The sequence below is a fragment of the Hemiscyllium ocellatum genome, chromosome 30, assembly GCF_020745735.1.
Source record: "Hemiscyllium ocellatum isolate sHemOce1 chromosome 30, sHemOce1.pat.X.cur, whole genome shotgun sequence".
NCBI lineage: Eukaryota > Metazoa > Chordata > Chondrichthyes > Orectolobiformes > Hemiscylliidae > Hemiscyllium > Hemiscyllium ocellatum.
In genome coordinates, this window is record NC_083430.1 from 32,327,582 (window position 1) to 32,350,652 (window position 23,071).

The 23,071-nt window shown below is 37.6% G+C and overlaps 1 protein-coding gene across 2 annotated transcripts; it reads right to left on the reverse strand.

Annotated features, from left to right (window-relative positions):
* Positions 1 to 719: 719 nt before the first annotated feature.
* On the reverse strand, positions 720 to 22,260 carry trappc3 (trafficking protein particle complex subunit 3). Of its 2 annotated transcripts, none has more exons than XM_060847555.1 (5): positions 22,144 to 22,260; positions 9,519 to 9,616; positions 8,346 to 8,445; positions 5,944 to 6,126; positions 720 to 3,482 (listed from the first exon to the last, which is right to left on the reverse strand). In XM_060847555.1, the coding sequence occupies exons 1-5, from the start codon at positions 22,183 to 22,185 to the stop codon at positions 3,363 to 3,365; spliced, it is 543 nt and encodes a 180-aa protein (XP_060703538.1). In that variant the 5' UTR covers positions 22,186 to 22,260; the 3' UTR covers positions 720 to 3,362. The 2 variants fall into 2 exon arrangements, with proteins under 2 accessions (XP_060703538.1, XP_060703539.1); XM_060847556.1 differs by having other exon boundaries at positions 22,164 to 22,252.
* Positions 22,261 to 23,071: the final 811 nt, after the last annotated feature.

Below are 23,071 nucleotides of genomic sequence, written 5' to 3' on the forward strand. Positions count from 1 at the left end.
CTGCTGTGGTCCTCTGTTCGACCGCCTCCATACATTGATCAAACTTTTGTAGCATGACAGAGATCGGTTCCAGTGTCAACGTGATTTTCTCTCAACATTTTACAAGCTCAGAGGCTAAGTTCTGCTGTTCCACTGGGTTCAAAGGCATTTGTGCGGGGGTTAGCTCCATGGCCCTGGGCACATTTGATAGAGGAGTGCCCTACTTGCTGCAAACTTCATGATCCCTTTCTTTTGATCATCTTCTTCTTCCCAAAATGTTAAAATTAGTGTTTAAAGGTTCTTAGGGTTTTATTTTACTTTATTTTCCTGATTTTTCTTATAAATGGCCAGTGGGGGGAGGGTGAAAGTACTACTTTACTTGGGTTATGGTACAGAGCTCAACCCATCTATCAGATCGCCGCTATCTTGGATCCCAATTTATGACCCATCTAACCCATTGACTGGCACCCCATCCACTCTCTCCACCATCTATGTGTACCATCACCAAGATGCACTGCAGGAACTCACCAACACCATCCAAACCTTCAACATTTACCACCTCGGAAGATAAAGGAAGCAGTATCACCCGGCCCTTCCAAGTCACACACGACCCTGGTTTGAATTATATTGCTGTTTCCTCACTGTTGTTGGGTCAAAGTCCTGGAACTGCCTAAAATTCTAACAGCACTATGGTGTACTTTTCACACACGAACAGTGAAATAACTTCACAGAGGTCAGTATCTCGTCACCAAGTCACCTTTTATTTACACGCGCATAGTATTTGAGCCAAGTCCAGCTTTCTCAGAACCAGCTCCCAAAACAAAACCCCTGACATTCCTGTTTGTACCCTGATTAGACCTGGAACAGCCCCAATCAGGGAGCTCATATGCTGAAATCCAACTGGCTGACCTCATTACAATCACTGCAGATGGCAATGTCTAATCCAGCAGCTCCTCATCTTCTCCAGGGCAATTTGGGATGGGCAACAAATGCTGGCCGAGCTAACGACACTCAGTTCTAGTAAAATATATTTTTAAAAAACTTTATCCTACTTCATGCTATATATTATCAGGTCCTTTTAACTGAGTTTCAAATAGAGTTTTCAATAAAGTCTATACATTAAATATTATAAACAATACAGCTTTATTTATTAGATAAGAAATTCACATTTTAAATGTTACATCTCCTGTATAATGCAATGCTGCCCATTTACTGTTTCTAAATTGAATCAGAGTCCTGTTTATGAATTAGGTCATGATGGGTTGGAGCAGGAGTAGGATTCACATCTCTACCTATGCAGAATTTAATCACCAGTTTTCTTTTCATACGTCAAAAGCAGACTGGCTTTGCTTTGAAGTAACTCCAGAACAACCTAAAATAAACAGGCAAAATGCCTAAAAGCAGGCTTCTCACCAAATCCAGTGCTCAATATCAGTGTTCAGAAGGAAAATAGTAATCACGGTAAATTTTGAGATACAGTTTCAAAAAGCTTCGGAAGTACACAAGTGTTTAGAAAATTCTCCAAGCTGCACACAAGCTGAAACACGATGCTTACTTTTGTTACCAGATCTGTCTCTCATTTCGTCCACCAATCTGGAAACCTCTTAGCAGCAAGGCAGCATAACATTAAGTGAAAGTGACATATTTGTACAATGTGTTGAAAGAAATCATTTCAATTAATTTTTTCCTTCTCCTATCAGGTAAAAATTAGATAGCCAAATGGCATTGAGAGAAAAATAACTCGATATGGGTACCTAGATCTTTTCCTTGGAATAAGAACCAAATTTAACTAACTTCTTCTCTTGAAAAACTTGAAGGGTTGGCTTTTTAAAAAATTTCACCTAGTTTTCCATTCATCGTTCATTACCATTTTCAGGCTTATAATTGTTCACAGATAAACAAACAGTCTTTTCATGCTTTGGAAAATATGTAAGTGTCAGACAATGGAATTCAGAGTTAGAAACAAAATATATTAGTCAGTATCACATTCAAACTTGGACTGAAGTTTACATCAGGTACCAAACCAAAAACATTTTAAATAACAAAATGAATACAAATAAGTTATCACTGGACTAAATAAAGCCTCCGCATCTTATTGCATAATTTTTGGGATATTAAGTACAAACAAAAAATCAGATTTTAGATAGGTGAAACTTTAAAATCTGAACGCACAAAGCATATTCAGTTTTCTATTGAAAAGTTTCTGGTACATACTAGAACCTTGACAATGGCAAGCACAAAATAAGTAACTTTATGGGTCACAGTATTTGTCCAGACAATTTGAATGGAGCCACCAAGTTGTATCAATTAGATGAATTTACATAAACGCTTTCAGTGCTGCAGTTTCTCAAAAAAGTACATCTTTTTACCATTGTTCTACCTCGAACAAGATGAACCCAACCTGTTATAATCATTTCAGGCAACTATATTGTCTGTTATTGGAAGTATATGGGGTGGAATTTCAATTGTTTACATTGGAACTTTAATGGAAGAAATTCAGAACTTCCTTTCTATTTTAATTAGATCATCTCTGGAGTATACAACCAACTGGACTTGAAGAAATGGGTTCTTGCTGGAGTAGAGTCCATTCAAAATTAAATCCCCAGTGAAGCAATATATAAGTAGAGTCAGAACAACATGATGCAGGATACATAGCACCCTCAATAAGCACAAACAAACAAGAAGGAAAAAAATGCAAATACAAGAAATAATGAAAACACAAAAAGAAGCAATACGAAGCTTCACCCAAAACTTGTTAAGGGTGTTTCCTCTTTCGCAGATCAGTCAGCATTTGAAAACTGTCCCAAAATTTATCACTATTTATCATTTTAAAGGCGTTTTCTTTCAATCCCCATGCAGCTCCACATTGCTACCAACATAAAATTTCACAAATCCATGATGTTAGCAACCAGAAACAATGATACATGTTAATGAGACAGTTCTTCAATCATTCTGAACAAATGCCTTAACCATAACGGAAGACAGGTTGGGGAGGAACAAAAGCAGTGGTGACCTTGTAAACATTAACATTGCATTCTTCAGAAGTAACACATAGGCTGTGTGTCAAAAGAAGTAGTAAAGATGACAAACTTTTGAAGACCCAAAGATTTATAATCCACAGATATACATATTATAGAACAGTAATGAAAAACACCAACATTTGATATGATCTGGAAGGATGTGGCAGAGCATGAACACAGGAATTCATTGCCATATTCAGTTTTTCGAGGCTCTCTGGGTTAAATCCATGGCTAATAAATTGTTTTCCATTCAGGGTCTTTAAATGTCAAACGTTTGCCAATAATACAACTTCACAATGCAACAATCTACTGTGATGACAGAATATCTTCTTACTGTACAGAATAATATAGTGCTATGACATATTATTCTTCTCCAGCTGGAAGGTTTTCTTCAATTCTTTTAATGAATTTCAGTCTGATTTCTGTTACATTGTCACCCTTGAGTGTGTCCTGGACAAATTTCACATCGATTGCCATTTGAACCTGTAAGAAAGAAATGGTTGAAGAAAGAATAATCAGTACTATTGATTCCACTAGCTTCTTGGCTGAGTGTCAGAATTGTTCATTTCCTTTCAACTCATGGTCAATTAACTTCAGGATATCTCATACTTACAGCATTACATCATCAAAAACACTTGATCATAGTTTCATCCATGATTTAGTCAGTCATTCTTTTATATACACATATGTCTTTAAAAAACTCATCCTGATTTAATGACAATTTAAAATATTTATTACTGAAAAATGAATAGACTATTCTGAAATCAATTTGTGGATATTCAATTTATGTTATACATCACACAAATGTAAACAACCAACTGAATAAATTGCTTTCATACAAGAACTTAATTTATTGGAATAACTATTTAAATAGGCAGGAGAATTATTTAAAAATAAGACAAACTTTTAAAATGGTTTTGATTCAAAGTTAATTCATATCACAATAACTAGCAAGGAGAAAATAATTTGCATGTAAACTTCATATCCTACTGTACAGGGTCAGTGGAAGTGGAATTGTATTAGGCATTTGAGAAACAGATGTGCTCAAAAGAAAATCTGACTGGAAATTTGAAACAAAAACAAAAATTGCTGGTGAAATTCAATGTCTGGCAGCATCTGTGTCAGCACAAATTTGTTAGATTAGGTTAGATTAGATTCCCTACAGTATGGAAACAGGTCCATCGACCCAACAAATCTACAGTTCATTGGAACGAAAAGTCTCAGTTATGAGGAGAGGTTGGATAGGCTGGATTTGTTGTCTTTGATGTACAGGATCTGATTAAAATATACAAGAATTACGAGAGGCAGAGGCAGGGTAGGTTATGAGAATCTTTTCCTTATATCTAAGAACAGTGGGCACAAGTTTAAGGTGAGGAGTAAGTGGTTTAGAAGAGATTGGAGGTTAAACTTTTTCACCATGAGGGTGATGGAAATATGGAGCATGCTGCCTGACAGGATGTGGACGCAGGTTCGATTAACATTTAAGAGGCACTTAAAACACTTAAAATGTCAAGACACAGTAGGTTGTGGATCAAATGCACATAAGTAGGATTGGTGTTTGTTGGTCAGTACTGACATGGTGGGCTGAAGGGCCTGTTTCTATGCTGTATTACTCTATGAACATTTCAGGTCCAGTGACCCTTCTTCAGATATGTTCTATTCTGGGCCAAACTACATAAGTGCATGCCAAATTCACTTTATTGAAACAATCGACAACTTTTCATAAGATAGTGCCTCTTGCATTGAAGAAATTCCCGAGGCAATTTGGCATGCCAAATTAGACAAAATAGGATACCAAATCAAAGATGATACTGGATAGTTAAAACCTTATTCAGAGAATTGAGGATTGAAGGATGGCCTTATAAATTGGAAAAAATTCAAGAGGCATGACAACAGCTTCCAGCTGAGTTGGCTGTAGTTATGGCTGCCAGTGGAGAGGGGGAATGACTAAGCAAGGCCAGTACTTTTTGCTCATTCTTGCTTGCCCTTGAACTTCTGGTTCTCTATACGATTTCAGAGGGCATTTGAGTTAACCACACCGCTGGAGTCTGGTGTCAAGTGTAGACTAGATCAAGTAAAATTGGAAGTTTCCTTCCATAAACTAAGGTTTTTTTAAAAAAAAAAATTGACAATGGTTACTTGGTGATTAATTTCACTTTTAATTCCAGATTTTTTTAAAAATTGAATTTACATTTCACCATCTACCTTGTCGGATTTCAAGCAATTTCTCCAAAACTTTGGCTTGAGCTGGTATATTACTAGCCCACTGGCATTAATACAGTGTCAGCACCTCCCCCAGAAGACAACAAAGCAGCAAGAGTCAGAAAGCATTAAAATGAATTTAATTATAAGGATAACAATTTAAAGGAGAGGTAAGGACTGATTAGGGATAGTCAGCATGGCTATGTAGATGGGAAATCAGAATGCCTAGTTTGGAAGAAGGCTATTCGCCTATTGAGACCACACCACCCCTCTGAAGAACAGCCCAGCCATGACCGCGAACCCCGTGCCCCCCACCACTCCAGATACCTTTGTACATAATCTAATTTAATGTTACATTGTAGTACTAAAGAGGTGCTGTTTGTCAGAAGTGCTTCCTTCAATTTAGATGCTCAAAGACGGCCACATTTTCTCCAAGATCCTGCGTACAAATATTGCTCACAAGCAAAAAATAATTATGTTGTCCTTATATACTTGCTGCTGCTTCTAACATCATGCATATTAATTACCACATACTGTTCTCTAGTTTACAACACATGAAGTACTGAAATGTGATCATTAACTGTGAAATGTTTTAAGACGCTATATCAATATAACTCTTTCTTTCGTTCATTAGAGCATGTATCAAGTTAAAACACAAGCATGGTCCTACTGCCTAAATAAACTCATATGGAATCAGATTTAGCTAAATGAGCATTAAGTGCTAAACTGTAGATGCACTCACCATTTCCAATGCACCTCTCAGAACTCCGCAGAGAAGATTAGAATAGATCAAACCAGAATGATTATCAGGCAATTCCACAAAGTCAACAAGTGGATTATTTTCCAGAATTAATGAAAATTCATCCCCAGCTGCACTCCAGTTGGTCACACTGGGAGTTATACCCAGGTACATTTTAAAAGCAACCTGTTAGCAAGTTAAAAAATTGCAAGCAATAAATCAACGTGACCACCTGATGACGTTTTTTTAAATAAAAGGCTACGATTTTACATATATAATAATTGTAAAACAGACAGCTTTCTACACTATGGAGGAAATCAAATTATAACCTCTGAAGCACACACTTGCAGGGTCAAATATGAAAATCCAGATTTTGCAGTCCAATTGCCATTCTCCTCCGAAGGCTTTACTATTACAGTACCTCAATATCAGAACACATTCAACTGTGTGAAGTTGAAGTACTTACACATTATTTATCAACTAAAAACATCACACGTTAAGCCTGCTGCAGTAAAGTAGAAGCTAATTATAATTATAGTTTTTTAAAAAAGTGTGGTTAATGATTATACTGTTAAATAACGTCATTGCCCAGGAAGCTTTATTTTACAAGATAAAACTCATTTGCTGTATTCATAAGCTATTAGTGATGAATTTTAAATTTAAAATATATTAATTGAACTTTTCCTATCCACTTAATTGTTTACTTCAATTAAATTTTTCACATCCAATCTTTATTTGCTGTCTTAATTTCAATTTTTTTGTTGCACTCCATAACTTTTGACTTGAGTCCAATCAGCCTTCAATATATATTAAATGATGCAGCCTCCGCTGCTCATTGTGGAAGAGAACTTCAGATATCAACAAACCTCAGGAAAGGTGTTCTTCCACATCTGTCTTAAATGGGAGACTCCTTATTTTTAAACTGCGCCCTTCATTTTGAATTCCCTTACAATAGGAAATGACATATCAACATCTATCCTGCTGAGTCCAATCAGAACCATATAATGTTTCAGTAAGTTCACCACTAATTTTTCGAAAATCCAACCGTACAGGTCCAACTTACTCAATCTTTCCTCATTAGAAAGTGCCTTCTTTCCAAATATTAGCCAAGCAAGGCCTCTACTGAATGAGATTCTAAATTAGAAAAGATCTCCATTTAACAGCCCACGAAAAATGTACAGGCAGCTGTATGCTTATGTCTTGTTACCGCTGACCACAAAATCAGGCTCAATAATTTTCACAAGGGCATCTTACAAATAGCCATGTAAATAGCTCACCTACATAATAACTTTTGTAAAGTAGATACCCCCTGGATATTACCAGATGCAATTTCCAGCCACAACATCAATTAACATAGTACCAAACACACTAGTTATCGAGTTGCATTTGCTACAAAACATAGCAAATTCTAGCCAAGGCTTGAAATTGTGTTATGACTGCAAGGTTTTAAGAAAGATATCGATTTAGACACTCTCCTTAAAATCGTATCAAGTAATTTAGAGTAAAGAAGAAAAACATGATCTGTTGGCAAGATCTGCCCCATAATCAGCCTATTCATAGCTTGCTACCATGGGTTCTAGGGTCCTAGATAAAGTGCTATTGAAATTCATGTCTCGGATTTAAACTCTGAACACAACGGAAGGGGCATATGTACTTGCTATTGTAGACTTCTTGTCTCAGATTTTAAAAATGAAAGAGAAAAGCAAAGGGAAAAGGCTGATTTTATTGTTCACTATGAGGCAAAGTGTTGGTCATGTGATTTTGCCTAATCAGAGACAATGTCTGTGGACATACAAGAACTCAAAAATTCCTTCTAGTATGGCCAGGACAAGAATTGTAGGTGCGCACCATGCTACTGGAGGTCAGTTTGGGACACTGATGGAAAGGACATTCAGCAGTCACTGACTCAATATTACAACACAGTCTAACAGAGAAAGGTGAACAGAAAAGTTGGGACTAAGTTTTACCTCTTAAAAACATAAGATGTATGTGAATGTGTATGGGTTTATTGTAGTTATGAAATTAATAACAGTTATCTTCTTAATACCTCTACTACTAACTCAATCAGTTTACGCTGATTTTAAGTTGCATTTTACTGTGTTAATTTGGAATTTGCCAGGGGATTCTTTTAAGATGGTCACAGGAAATACAATTTTTTTTATAAAAGAAGTTTCAACTGGAATTGTATCATGTTATAATGTTGAAACTTTTGATAGTGGATTACAGCCTTCACAACATTTAAAAATACATACACTTACTGATTGTAAAAACATGATTCTGAAGCAATTTTAGTTTTGCAAGTTCTAATAATACTGCCCATTTCTAACAAGTTTTGCTTCATAAGATGACCGTCAGCATTGAAAGGTTATTTAACTTGAGTTAATTCATGTAAAAATCTAACTCACCTTTGCAATGACATCTGCAGTTTCACGAAAATCATGACATCTTCCAACATTAGAACGAGCCAAAAAATCTTCTATCAGTCTGACTCCAATGTTGTATCCCCTTTGTTGAAACATAAGACAAACCAATATTGTTTATTTAGCAGAAAATAATTACTTTAAAAGAAGTCATATAAAACTCTTCAAACGCGGGTCTCCTTTGTAAACATTCAAAGTAATTAGAAAATTAGGAAATAATTTTTAGATACAAGCGAAAACAAATTTCCATTGCTGCCAAAAGATGCACTTATCAGCTTGTCAAAACTCAGAAACGCACATCAACAGAAAGTACGCTTAGTAACATAGTCAGGTGTTCAGAACACTTGAAGCTCACATTTCTTTTGGAATATGCTTTGTTAATAGGAACAGAATGCAGAATTCCCAACTAATTCACTTTCATTCAATCTCTTTAAAATTCTAAGCTTAATGCAATCACTGCATTGAAATGTACTTAATTTCCTCATTTAATCTCTTCAAACTTATTGTACTGGAGACCTCAAACTTTCACCTTGGCTTCTCAATCAAGAAATAAACTGTATCAATGTTAAAATCCAAATATTGCATTTCTGATAAATTAAATGCAGGAAGGATACCCCAGATGGTGGGGGAGTTCAGATACAGGAGTCATAGTTTAAGGAGAAGGGCTAAACCATTTAGAACCAGACTGAGAAGAACTTTTTTTCATCAGAGAGTGATGAGTTGATAAAATTCACTACCGCAGAAAGTGGTTGAGGCCAAAACCTGGTTGCTTCAAAGAGGTGGTAGATATCACTCTTGTGGCTAAAAGGATCAAGGGATATGGGCAATGATTGAGCTCAATGATGAGTCGTAGTAATATTCAATATCAGAGTAAGCTCAAAGCGTTGAATGGCCTACTCCTGCTACCACATTCTATGTTTCTATGTAACAGGCTGTTGCATTGCTCCCGAAAAGAATTAACCATGGTAACAGACAAACGTACATGCATCATCTGCCTCATGCATGAGTAATGAGAAAGTTTAATCCTTCAACAGAAGACTCACACAGCTAGATAAAGGTTAGTGTAGAATCATTATATCAGACATGGAAATATTACAGCAAATCTGGCAACTACAAAGGGCCTTGTATATATTGACTGAAGCATTCAAATAGACTTACATTTTATCCAACTGTTTATTAACATCTTCATCATTTTCATAATCTTTACACAGTTGTGTAACTAAAGCTCCATAGGTCAGAGTGAATAACTCTGAGTTCTGTTGAGGAAGGGAAAGAAATTTAGCAAAGTATTTGGAAACACCAAGAACTGCATCAAAAAATTTTACAAATCTTACCCCCATCTGAAGCTGGTTATTGATAAAGGAGATCAGAAGTTTGTTTAACAAGTTTGACAACATATTGACTGCATTTTAAAAACATGAACGAGCAACTTGCTCCTTGACCAAATGAAAAAAATTATTGATTCATATGTCAATCATTAGATACAGCCACTGCCAAAGAAAATGGCAGCAAGTGAGAAGTGGAAAACAGGTTAAGCAATACAAAATAAACAATTTTAATTTCTAGTTTCATTTTTGAAATTTTAAAATATTTATTTATGGCACATGCACATCACTGCTTTGGCCAGCATTTGTTGTCCATCCAATTACCCTCGACAAAATGGTTGCAAGCGGGGTTCTTGAATATTTTGACACAGCAATAATGAAGGATGGTGAAATTGTTCCATGTCAGGATGGTGTGTGGTGTTCCAACACACATGCTGCTCTTGTTGGTCTCAGTGAAGGAGGTTGCAGGTTAGGAAGGTGCTGTTGAAGAAACTTTGGTAAGTCACAGCTGTGCATCTTGTAGTTGGAAAAATGTTGAATCCACTGACCAAATGTACTGTCCAATGTTTTCAATGAGATAAATGCAAAATAATCATGAGTAAGTCCACAGAAATTTTATTTTCAAGCAACTGATCAGATCAAACCAGTTAATTAAAAATAATTGCACGCTCATTGAACTATTTATAGTTATTTTAATTAATGTTTTTGACAGGCTATGACACATCTCCGAGAGCTAGGACTTGAACCCAAGCCTTCTGTCACACTAATGTGCTAACTAATACTATTAATAACTTTCAGAATATCACAAATGAGCCTCATTGACAACTTTCAACCTTCAGTAAATTGGCACAAAACTACAGTGTTCATGTGCATTGTCAACTAAACAAATTGAAGAAATACACTTCAAAACATACTTTATATTCTAAAATGGACCTGTAATTTTTTAAAAGATATTTGATTTATAATTTTTTCTTAGACACTATTTCCATTCAGTATGATTAGATGTTACATCAGACAATTCATGGCCTATTTGACTTCAACAGTCTTCTGGATATTAGAATAATTCAAACTGAAGGGGACAAATTAATGGATAATGATTTCAGTATAGACTGACTCAGAACAATGGATGACAATATCGGAAGTGGAAAGATATCTTGGTGACAACAGCCCAAAATTTATGAATAACAGCTCAAGATCAAAGGATTAAAGTAACCCAACTTCAACTCAGCATTTACTGACCATTCCTAACTGCCCAAGAGAAGATGGTAATTAGCCACCTTCTTAAACCACTGCAGTCCATGTGAAGTTGGTACACCCAGTACCATTAGCGAGTGAGTTCCAGGATGTTATGCCATCACCATTGCTAGGTCAAAGATACAGTTCCAAATCAAGATGGTATATGGTTTGGAGGGGCATGTATAGGCAATGTTCCCACACTTCTGCTGCCTTTGTCCTTCGCAGAATTCACTGGTTTGAAAACAACCGTCAAGGAAGCATCAGTGAGTTGATTCAGCACATCTTGTATATGGCATACATGCTGCATTGATGGTGAGGGGAGTAAATGTTGAAGATGATAGGTGAGATGATATATTGGCTTCTTTGTCCTGGGTGACGTTGCACTTGTAGCAAAATCTAATGATGTAGGAGCACAGGTAGGCCATTTGGTCCCTCAAGCCTGCTCCACCATTCAGGATGATCAAAATAGTCTAAATAAATTGATTCAATATTATTTCCACTTCATGAAACCATGCACAGTCTTCCTCATTACCTCTCACTCCAAGTGTGTAGTTTATAATCTCTTCAATGATCAATTCGCGCACCTTCCCCACAACAGACATCATGCTCACTGGCCCAGTTTTCCAGCTTTCCATCTCCCTACGTTCTTGAATAGAGGGGTAATATTTGCTACTTTCCAGTCTGATGGAACCTTTCCTAAATGAAGGAACTTTGGAAAATTAAAACCAACACATTTACTATCTCACATATTATACCTTTTTAAAGATCCTAGGATGACATCCATCTGCACCCGAGGTCTTGTCAGCCTGTAGCTCCATCAGTGTGCTTTATGCTGCTTTCCTGGTGATTGGAAATTTACCTAGTTCTTCTCTCCCTTCCAACACCTGATTTACAACTAATGTTTTTTGCTGGCTTGCTAGTAAAGAAGAAAAATTTGTTTGTTTCATCTATCTTTCCTAATTGTCCATTAACCCCCCCATCTCTCTCTCTCTCCCTCCAGAGAACCACTAACTTTGCTTACTCTTTTGCTTTTTAAGTACTATCGGAACTCTTGCCATATGTATTGGCATTTGTAACTAGCTGCCTCTCATACCCCAATTCCTTCATCCAGATTAACCTTTTCGTCCTTTTCTGCCATTCTTTATATTCTGACCAATCACCTGACTGGTCAGTCAGCTTTGCGCAGATTTATACTTTTTCCTTAAGTCTGATGCTTTCCCCAACTTCTTCAGTTAACCACAGATAGTAGGTCCGCCTTTACATTTCTAAATTGTCATATGTTTGCACACTTGCACTCATCCAGGCAAATGGATAGCATATTATCACAATCACGATTGCACCTTGTAAATGCAAGGCAGGATTTGGGACAGAGATGAATGATTCACTAAAGAATTCCCCGACAGTGACCTGCTCGTGTAGCCATTGTTTTTACACAGTTCATTAGTTCAGTTTCTGGTCACTGGCCCCATGATGCTGATAGAGTCAGAGATATACAACATGGAAACAGAAGCTTTGGTCCAACTCATCTATGCCAACCTTCTTCATTATCCTATCTACTTGCAACTCCACTTTCAAGGAAGTATGAACCTGCAATTCAAGGTCTCTTTGTTCTGCAATATTCCCCAGGACATTACCATTAAGTGTATAAGTCATGCCCTGATTTGTCTTCCCAAAATGCTGAAGAAAGTGAGGACTGCAGAAGTTGGAGAGCAGCTTCAAAACGTCAACTCTCCTGCTCCTCGGATGCTGCCTGACAAGCTGTGCTTTTCCAGTACCACACTTTTTGACTCTTTCCAAAATGCAGCACCTCACAATTATGTAAATAGTAGTGATTCAGAACTATTAATGCAATTAAATGTCAAAGAGAGATGGTTAGATTGTCTCTTTTTGAGGTGGTCATTGATGGTATATAAGTGCCAGGTAAATATGCTAGTTGCCACTTAGCAGCCTAAGCCTGAATGCTGTCCATGTCTCGCTGCAGATGGACATAGATGCTTCAATATCTGAGGATTTGTAAATGGCAGTGAGTACTGTGTGCAATTCTGGTCTCCCTGCTGTAGGAAGGATGTTGTGAAACTCGAAAGGGTTCAGACACGATTTACAAGGAAGTTGCCAGGGTTGGAGAGTTTGAGCTATAGGAAGAGGCTGAATAGATCAGGACTACTTTCAATCATCAGTGACATCCTCCTTCTGGTTTTAATGACAGAGATAAAGTTTTGTTGAAACAGCAGAAAATGATTGAGCCTAGGTCACTAAAGTTTCCATGCATTCACCTGGAACTCAGTAGCCCTCATTGGAACACATTCTACTAATAATTTGAAGATTTATGTTGGTGGATGGGCCTGAGGATGGGCCAGAGAAGATGTGTCCCTTTGCTTCACAAGTGGAAAGTGAGCAACAGCTCAAATTGTGACTGATCATTTATTGTCAGACCATCACCCACATAGCAAATTTATGCTCATGGGCATTGTTTCTGGTAGTAGCACAACAATTTTGTCGGCTGAAGGCATTGAACAAATTGTTAATCTTGACATCAAACTGAAACTGCTTCCCCAGACATACACATTTTAAATATTGCTAAAAATTAGACAAAACTCTATACATTTTTCATGAATTTCTACAAAAGGCAAAAATTCAGGTTGAGCAATTTGATCCAATGCTTGAATACTCGCACAATATCACTATAGTGATACAAAAGACTGGAGCAGCTCAAGAATATGTAATTGTCATTTTACTAATTTTTATTAACTTTATGAATTTATTTACATATCATTTTAAACCTAGTAGAAAAGTAGTTTTTCAGTTTCATGGTAGTTAAAGATACATTATTCCAGGTTTGATATAAGCTCTTGGAAATGTGAGTATAAACCTTCCTATTGCTATTTATGAAACACACACGAGGAACAGAAGCCTTCATCAAGAAAATATTCATTCATTCAAAATAATGGAACAAAGCTAATTAATCCACCTATCCAGAGAACATTTTCAGGAACTGGACTTTGGTAGGCAGAACCCAATTACTAAAAAAACGTTACCCAAAGTAAAACTTACTTTGAAATGTAAAGTTCCAGAAACCTTTTAGAACAATCATAATGTTTTAACATCTTCTTCCTAATTGTTAGTTCAAACAAGCAAGAACAATGTCACATGTTACTACTTAAAACCTTATTTTATATTTCAAGAGAATGAATGTGAAAGCTAGGTTAGAAGATCAAAATGGTAACAACTTTTTAAAAAATCCATTCAGTGAATGTGGGCTTTGCTGGCTAGGGTAACATGCATTGCTCACCCCTAATTGGCCTGGAGAAGGTGGTAATGAGCTACCTTCTTGAACTGTGGTGGTCCATTTTGTGGAGGCACACCCACAATATTGATAGGAAAGGAATTCCAGAGGTTTGGCCAAGCAAAAGTGAAGGAATTGTTATTTTTCTTGGGGGTGTGTGGAATTTTGCAGGTCTGGATGCTTTCATGCATCTGCTGTCCTTGTTCCTCTAGATGGTTGCAGTCACAGATTTAGAAGGTGCCAAGGAGCCTTGGTGAATTTCTGCAGTATCTTGGTGAAGGCAGTAATGTTTGTGGATGCGATGTCAATGAAGTGGGCTGCTCGGTCCTGGATGACATCAAGCTTTTTGAGTGTTGCTGAAGCTGCACTCATCCAGTCAAGTTAGGATCATTCCATGATAGTCCTCATTTGTGCTTTACAAATGGTTGCACTCTGATCTGCTCTTGCAGCCATGAAGGTCAGTTAGCTCAATTGGCTGGATGGCTGGTTTAGAATGTAGTGTTGCCAACAGCATGGGTTCAATTCTGACATTATCATGAAGGCCCCTCTTTCTCAACCTTGCCCCCTTGTGGTGACCCTCAGGTCAGCATCAGCTGTCTCTCTCACCCCCTCTCTCTATTGAGAGAACATCCAATATCCTCTGGGACTATGACATCCATATTTCTTGGAGTTATAAAATTTATATAGCAAAGACATTTCAGCTTCTGGTCAATGGTTACCCCCAGTGTGTTGATGTTAGAGGATTCAACAAAGGTAATGTTGAGGGGCAATGTTTAAGTTCTTTCTTGCTAAAGATGGTCAGTGCCAAGCAATTATCATTAATGTTACTTGCTACTCGTCAGCCCATGCCCAGATATCATCCAGGTACTGACGCATGGGACGTCGACTGCTTTGATATTTGAGGAGTTGTAAACAATGCTGAACACTCTGCAATCACGATCAAGCATCGCCACTTCTGTCCTAATGATGCAGGGAAGGTCATTGATGCAGTAGCTGAAGCAGGCTGAACCTAGGATATGCCTATGGAACTCCTTCAATGATATTCTGGAATATGATACATCAGTGGGTCAGAGGTGAAATCTACGTCCTTGCATCACTCAGGGAAGAAAAATCAAACTAGCATATTTTGCTGAAACCAGAGTTTGTTTTCTTTTTCTCTCTCATCTGATTCATGGGTGGAAAAATATTTTCATAGTTGGCATTTTTAAATCCATTTGCATCTTATCTAATAAAGTCATGAATATTAAAATTGTAAGACGAAATTAAATGATTAATACAGATCAATTACAGGATTTCCACAACATAAACCTAATGTTCATTTTATTCCCATTGCTGAGTGCTACCAACTAATCTGGTTCTGCAACCATTTTAGATCAATGGGATCATAAAACACAGAACTTTAAATTTTTACTTGTTACAGCATTACTTAATGAACTGAATGCATTGTATTTTGAACAACTGTCAACAAATGCAGAGGTGCAGCAAGCAAAAGCTAAAAGCAGCATCGTGGTTAATATTTCATTTTGCCTTTTCCTCTTTTCATACAGTTTTCTAGAGCAAATGATCAAACAGTACTTCACTCAATGGTCAGTGGTAAGTAAGTCTCAACATTAGGTCCTGGCAGGTAATTAATTCGGTGATCTTAATCCAACAGGTACATGTACACAAAACACACACACAGAAACAATGTCACATGCCCAATACTTCCCTTTCTAATTTAGTGCCCAATGACTGACTTTCATTCAGCACAAACTAGAAATCAAACATACAACTCCCCTGTTGAATTAACTCAGCCTTGCACTCAATAAACTCACCTCGTTTAATCAGCCTAAGATTCTTTCCCAACTTCTTTCCTTATCCCAATTACAAAAGGAAAAGATCCTTTCTATTGATTCTCTTCAGTTCCATCAAATTTCACAGCCAGGTAAAGCATCCCCCATCTACCAGTAATTCTAACCTCTTTGGGAAGCAATACGCAGGGAAAAAAACTGCAAATATTTTATAATTACTTTAGGAAATCTCTCTGGCAATAGCCCCAAAACATCAAAGCAAACTCCTGAAAATAAGTGATAGTTATTCTATAAAAGCTACCGCACATCCCTTTGCCCTGTTATACTCCACACCAATGACTTTGAGACTATGGGGCTTCACAACATAGCAAAAAAACTCTTCAGCTAACAAGAACTGAAGGTGCAAACTCACATTTAGTAGTTCAACACTTGCACTTCCTCCTCTTAACTATTTACCTGGGTGAGAAAGAGTAAAATAGGTTGGGGGCATTGGAGGGCTGTAGACAATCTAAGTCAAAGTCCAACTCAACCTTCCTGCCAATATCTCTACAAATAAAGGCATACTACCATTCCAGTAGAATGTTAACAAGGAGCATGCACTTTTTTAAAAAAAAATTCTCTCCTTAGACCAGAAATGTAGTTTCCATACTGTTATAGATATATTCCTGATAGTTGAAGTTTAAACAGCAATTTTGGTCAAAATAATTCAAACACATTCCTTTAATGCGCAGAACATACCTTCAAACAAAGATTGTCATCTTCATGAAATAATCTTAAATCGTTTAAGATTAAATAATCTTTAATCTTTCACAGATACTAGAAATCAGATCATGTTTTGAATTCGGGTTAAAAATTTCACCTTCCACTTCATAATCCAAGGAGAAATTTTTCATCACACAGAAATAGCCATGAAGCAAATCAGAAAGCAAAATGAAAATATGCAATGCAGCAAACCAATTTTCAAAGAGATTAGTATTCCTAACACCTACCATGAGATGCAGAGATGCAGAAGGTGAAATGAATGGCAAATACCAGTACTACAGAATGAGTGCGTTAGGCAGAGGAGACAGGAAAAAGACAGAATTGAGATTTAGTGACATCACACAATTTGTACATAATGAAGTACACATTGCAAGAATGTATTATTTAGATAAAACATAACAGAACTCAATCCAAGATGCACAGAGCGCCGACTAGGTAATTCATCAAGCTTAATTCCAATACAATGGAAATTGGTTTTTGAATGTACAATTAAAAAGGTATTGAGAGATGTTTATCAATTTTATCTGGATGAAAATTTCAGCAAAACCAGTTTTTGATGTTTTAAAATTATTTTAAAAAATCATGCTTAAATTGACAAAGCTGATAGAAAATAATCTGAACTTTGAAGTTCTCAAACCAACATCATGCCAACATACTTGAACCTGTGCCAAGACAATCCCCTCAATCTCCTGAACCACACAAAATTGACAGGCATTTATGAAGTTCAGCAAGAGTAATTTAGCTGCTGTGTGCACAGGGTCACAAAATTCAGAGAAACACACAACAGTAGTAACATAAATAGGACTTGAAACTTACGCATTGATTAATTTGTGCCAAAGAATATCTTGTGCAAAAATGAAACTAATGCTGAAAATTTGAGATGAACTCAAAAGTCATTCTGAACAGAAGCGCATCCAGTGGATGCATGTAAGAAATAAGGAGGATCGTTATCTAAGTTATCAGATAGCCCTCAAATTGATTTGTAGTGCACTACGATCGAAACCAGAGATTCTAAATAAGCAATTCAGTGTTTGTCGAACTATGAAAACTTGCAAAGATCAAAATTCAGAATGGAAATACTTGTACTGGATCTAGCTTAACTCTGAGTGATGTTATGTCTTGCCCACATAGGCATAGATAGATTTGGGATATGAATTCACACACATGGGAAGAAATTTGTCAAAATATTGTGATAGTAATCTGAGTGTCTATACCTGTCTGGTCACAATCACATGATATGACAACCTAATGGCTGTTTATAAAAATTGTTTTGTTTCTGCTATTAGAAATATTAATTTAGCAGCCAGCCAGGCTACAAACTGTGAACCTGAAGAGATCACAGTGCTTATAATCTTCCTAAATTGGCCCAAGTTTTTAACCAAGCATCCATTTATGTCGTCTGCCTTCTGCCCTTCATAAAAGCTCAACACTGCGCAACCAATTGTGAGTACTGACCATATGAGAACTGCTCCATAATGTCAAAATTACTTATTAGTTCTAACAAATCCAGTCATTTTCACACATTTGTTAAAAAAAACCATTACTAATTTAGTGTTTAAAATATAAAACTGTAAACTATAATGTTCATGATTATGTTTTTAAACAAAATCCATGATAAAAATAAAGCAACATGTGACTTGACCAATGATGTATTATGAGTTACAGTCCAATTATATTACTACTGAATGCAATCCAATCTCCAGTTACTTTCTGGAGGAAACTGGATAATATCCTTTGTCTTGACAAATAAAAAAGGCTACCAGTTTTGAGTATAAGGATGATTTTTATCTTCAAGTAAAGCCATCAGGCTCTTCATTCATTCAAAGTGGACTCAATTCTTATATCAGTTACAATTTTAATTCAATCAATGATAAATACAGCGGATTTGGAATTCTATCCAAGTGTGAAAAATTGAACTTGCAAATATAGCAGTGACACGTCACTCAATACTTCCTCTGTACATTACATAAATATGACCAAATTACAATATTGCATTGAAGGAAAAATTTTCAAATATTTTTGATTGAATTTTATAGTGTACTAAATTCAAACTGTTTTTTTTCCTCTTACATTTTAAAAATCCAAATGGCCTTTGGCTTCCAATGCTATGTCTTTTTCTATGTTTGATGGAGAGGTGCCAGTGTTGGATTGGGATGGACAAAGTTAAAAATCACACAACAACAGGTTATAATCCTACAGGTTTAGGGTGTAGGTTTGCTCGCTGAGCTGTAGGTTTGATATCCAGACGTTTCATTACCTGGCTAGGTAACATCATCAGTGGCGACCTCCAAGTGAAGCAAAGCTGTTGTCTGCTGCTTTCTATTTATATATTTGTCCTGGATGGGGTTCCTGGGGTTTGTGGTGATGTCATTTCCTGTTTGTTTTCTGAGGGGTTGATAGATGGTATCTAGATCTATGTGTTTGTTTACGGCGTTGTGGTTGGAGTTCCAAGCCTCTAGGAATCCTCTGGCATGTCTTTGCTTAGCCTGTCCCAGGATAGAGGTGTTGTCTCAGTCGAAATGGTGTTTTTTTTTTCATCCATGTGTAGGGCTACGAGGGAGAGAGGGATGTGTCTTTTCTTTTTGGAAGTCCAAATAAACCTCTTGGATTATAACCTGGTATTGTGTGATTGTTAACTTTTTGTATCTTGCCCTGAGCCCCAAACATTGCGGTGGAGTCAGTGCTCGTAGCTATCACATTTACAAACATAATTCAAGCTTAAGACACATTAGATGGGACAAGCTAAAATGCACTTCTTTACATTTAAAATTTAAAATGAACTGAATTTAAGGAACTCAAAGGAAAATGCAAATGATGGCTAAGCATACAAAACCAATACAGATCAAGAACAGACCCTTCAGTACACCAAGCCTGCACTGATTCCTAGTCCTTGTTTAGACTGGCTAAGCATTACCCATAAATGGTTGCTATCCCCCTGTTTACCTTCCATTCATGTCTATCAAGATATGCCTTAAACATTGTAATGTGTCTGCTTTCATAACCTCCAGTGGCAGTGTCCTCCATGCACCCACCACCCTCTATGTGAAACATTTTCCCTGCACTTCTCCCCTGCTCACCTTGAATCTGTGCCCTCGTGCAGTTCACCTTTCCACCCTGGGAAAAAGCCTCTGATTTTCCACCATATCTATGACCCTCAATTTTACAGACTGCTATCAGCCTCCATCTTTCCAGTGAAAACAATCAAGTTTATTCAACTTCTCCCATAGCTAAAACCCTCCAGACCAAGCAACATTAGAGGTGGGTGGGGGGTTAAATGTTCTCTGCACACCTGTCCAAAGCGTCCATGTTCTTCTGGTAGTGTGGCAAATAGAACTGCACACAATATTCCAAATGTAGCCAAACTAAAGTTTTATACAACTGTAACATAGCTTGCCAACGTTTTTATTCAATGCCCAAGTCGATGATGGCAAGCATGCTGTTTGGCCTTCTTGACCACCTTATCCACCTGCATTGCTACTTTCTGGGATTTGTGGACCTGTATGCCCAGATCCCTTTCCATGTCAATGCTCCTAAGGGTTCTGCCATTTACTATACAATTTGTATCGGAATTTGATATTCCAAAATGCATTATCTCGTATTTGTCTGGACTAAACTCCATTTGCCATTTCTCTGCCCATACCTGCAACCTACATCCAACTGTATCCTTGGACGATCCTTCTCACTATCTGCAACTCCACCAATTTTGGTGTCATCCACAAACTCATTAATCGGATCATCTACATTTTCCTCCACGTCACTTAGATATATATTACAAACAAGGTCCCAGCACTGATCCTGTGGAACATCACTGATTACTGATCTCTATTCCAAAAAGCACCCCTTCCTCACTGCTCTATGATCAAGCCAAATGCATGTAGCAACAAGATTAGATTAGGCAAATATTGAGAAAAGTCAGAAACATTAATTGGATCATACTAAAGCTCAATAAATTACCACAATACAGCTAGTTTCTTTTTTTTCTAGTTATAACATGTTGGAATTTAAATGCAAATAAAAAATGCAATCTGTGTGAATGCTTTAATTTCAAAGGAAAATTTGAAAACAAACTTGATTATGTTTTCAAATTATAGATACCTTTGGCTTAGGAAATTTGATAGGTGAATGAGCCTTTTCTGTCTAGCAGAATAAATCATAGCTTGTTATTTCATGTGCCATCTAGGCAATAGGATTAACAACAAAAACATGGTCACAAGCCAGATCATTTTGTTAAAAAAAACAGCCAAACAAGTGCCTTAAACTATTTTCAAAGCCATAACTCCGGTGCTCACGTTCATGCTTATTTGATGATGGAATATGGGCATCGCTGACTGCAGCATCAGATAATTGTTGCCCATTCCCAATTGCCCTTGAACTGAATGATTCGGAAGGCCATTACAGACAGCAATTAAGAATTAAATATTTTTGTAGAACAAAAGTCCCACATAGATCAGACCCAGTAAGAAAAGCAGTTCTCCTTCTCTGAAAGACATTACTCAGCCCTTGGTTTTACCCGTGTATTCTAGTTTCGTGATCACCAATACTGGGATTAGGTTTTCATTTTAGATTTCATTAACTGAATTTAAATTCCACCAGCTGCCATATTTGGATTTGATCACATCCCAAGAACATTAGCCTGGGTACCTAAATTGTTCATTCAGTTATTCATTTAGAATTCCAATTCTTACAGCACTTGAAGAGGTCCATATTTATACCAACTGGCATTGTCAACAAAGTTTATTTTAAGCTTGTAAATAAACACAAGTTGCTGCACTTGTAGTAAAATTTCAATCACGCGATGTTGCACAGAACAATATCGTGTATTTAAGAGGTCCAAACTATTGGATGCTACAGTTTCAAAGAAGTTAAATGGTGTAATCAGAAGTGTTCAAATCTGCCAATGTTGGGCTAGGGGTAATGGCAATGATCTGGATGTGACAGATTCCAAAACAAAAACAGGAATTGCTGGCGAAACTCAAGAAGTCTGGCAGCATCAGTGGACAGAAAAAAAAAGTCTGGTGAAGAGTGACCGGAGTAGGAAGGTTAACTCTGCTCTCTCCCCATAGATGCTGCCAGACCTGCTGAGTTTTGCCAACAATTTCAGTGTTTGTGTTTCAGATCTCTAGTTCTCTACGGGGCACACTCGAAACTCGCTGCAGAGTACACTTTTAGGTGTACATCAGGCAAACTGAACACTTCAAACACATGGGGTTTGTCTCGCCGCATACTGTGACAGTCTGTAAGAAGTAAGAGTACGAGGGGCCTGTAGCGGCCATTGAGTTAGTCACCAGCACGGGAGCAGGCCCATAGCTGACAGACTTAGCACTTGATTCGGTTTGAGTTTTGTTTTCCGGCCATGTTAAACGCAGAAATTCTCAGCCACAAATTACCATTTTCTTGCTCTCGGTACCTCGGCTCGCCTGACGAGACATCTTTCGGCCGACTCGGAGCTCCGGACCGTCCCTCAGCTTCTTCGCCGGGAAAAAAAAACTCGTCACCACAAGAACCCAGGGGAAGGAGGGGGCGGGGCGAGGCGGAGCAGAGAGGGGCGCGCGCGCGGACTCTCAATGCCTGCTGGGAGATGTAGTGTCTTCCTGCGAAGCCAGCTGACCGTTACCAGGAAGAGAAAGGCAGCAGAAGACTACAACACCCGGAATGCACCGCGGCAGCATAGCTAAGCCGTTGGACTACTGGAACCAGAACTCCCAGCGACTTTTGGAAGAAACACAGCCATAACCCCAGAACAGGAGGCTATTCAGGCCATTGTGCTGGTTGTGTCACACAGTGCCTTGGAGATGTGCCCATATATAAGAGGGTTAGAGTTTTATCTTATAGAGTTATATGTCATCATTATTCGTAATCTGTGGCTAGAATCTATCTGTAGTTAAAAAGTAATCATTGTTAGCAAATGAATGTCTTCTGTAAGGCTATGTCTAAAAATCAGATAAATTGGGGGATTTTACATACATTTGTAACCTTTGTCGTGACTATGGGAATAGAGGGATTTGATTTCCAGATTATACTCCATTGAGGCATAATTTAGATTCCCTACAGTGTGGAAACAGGCCCTTCAGCCCAACTGACCCTCCAAAGAGTAACCCACAGAGACCCACTTCCTTCTGACTAAAGCACCTAACACTATGAGCAATTTAGCATGGCTAATTCACCTGACCTGCACATCTTTGGGTCATGGGAGGAAACCAGAGCACCCAGAGGAAACTCACACAGACACAGGGAGAATGTGCAAACTGCACACAGAGAGTCACCCAAGGCTGGAATTGAACTGGGGACCCTGGTGCTGTGAGGCAGCAGTGCTAA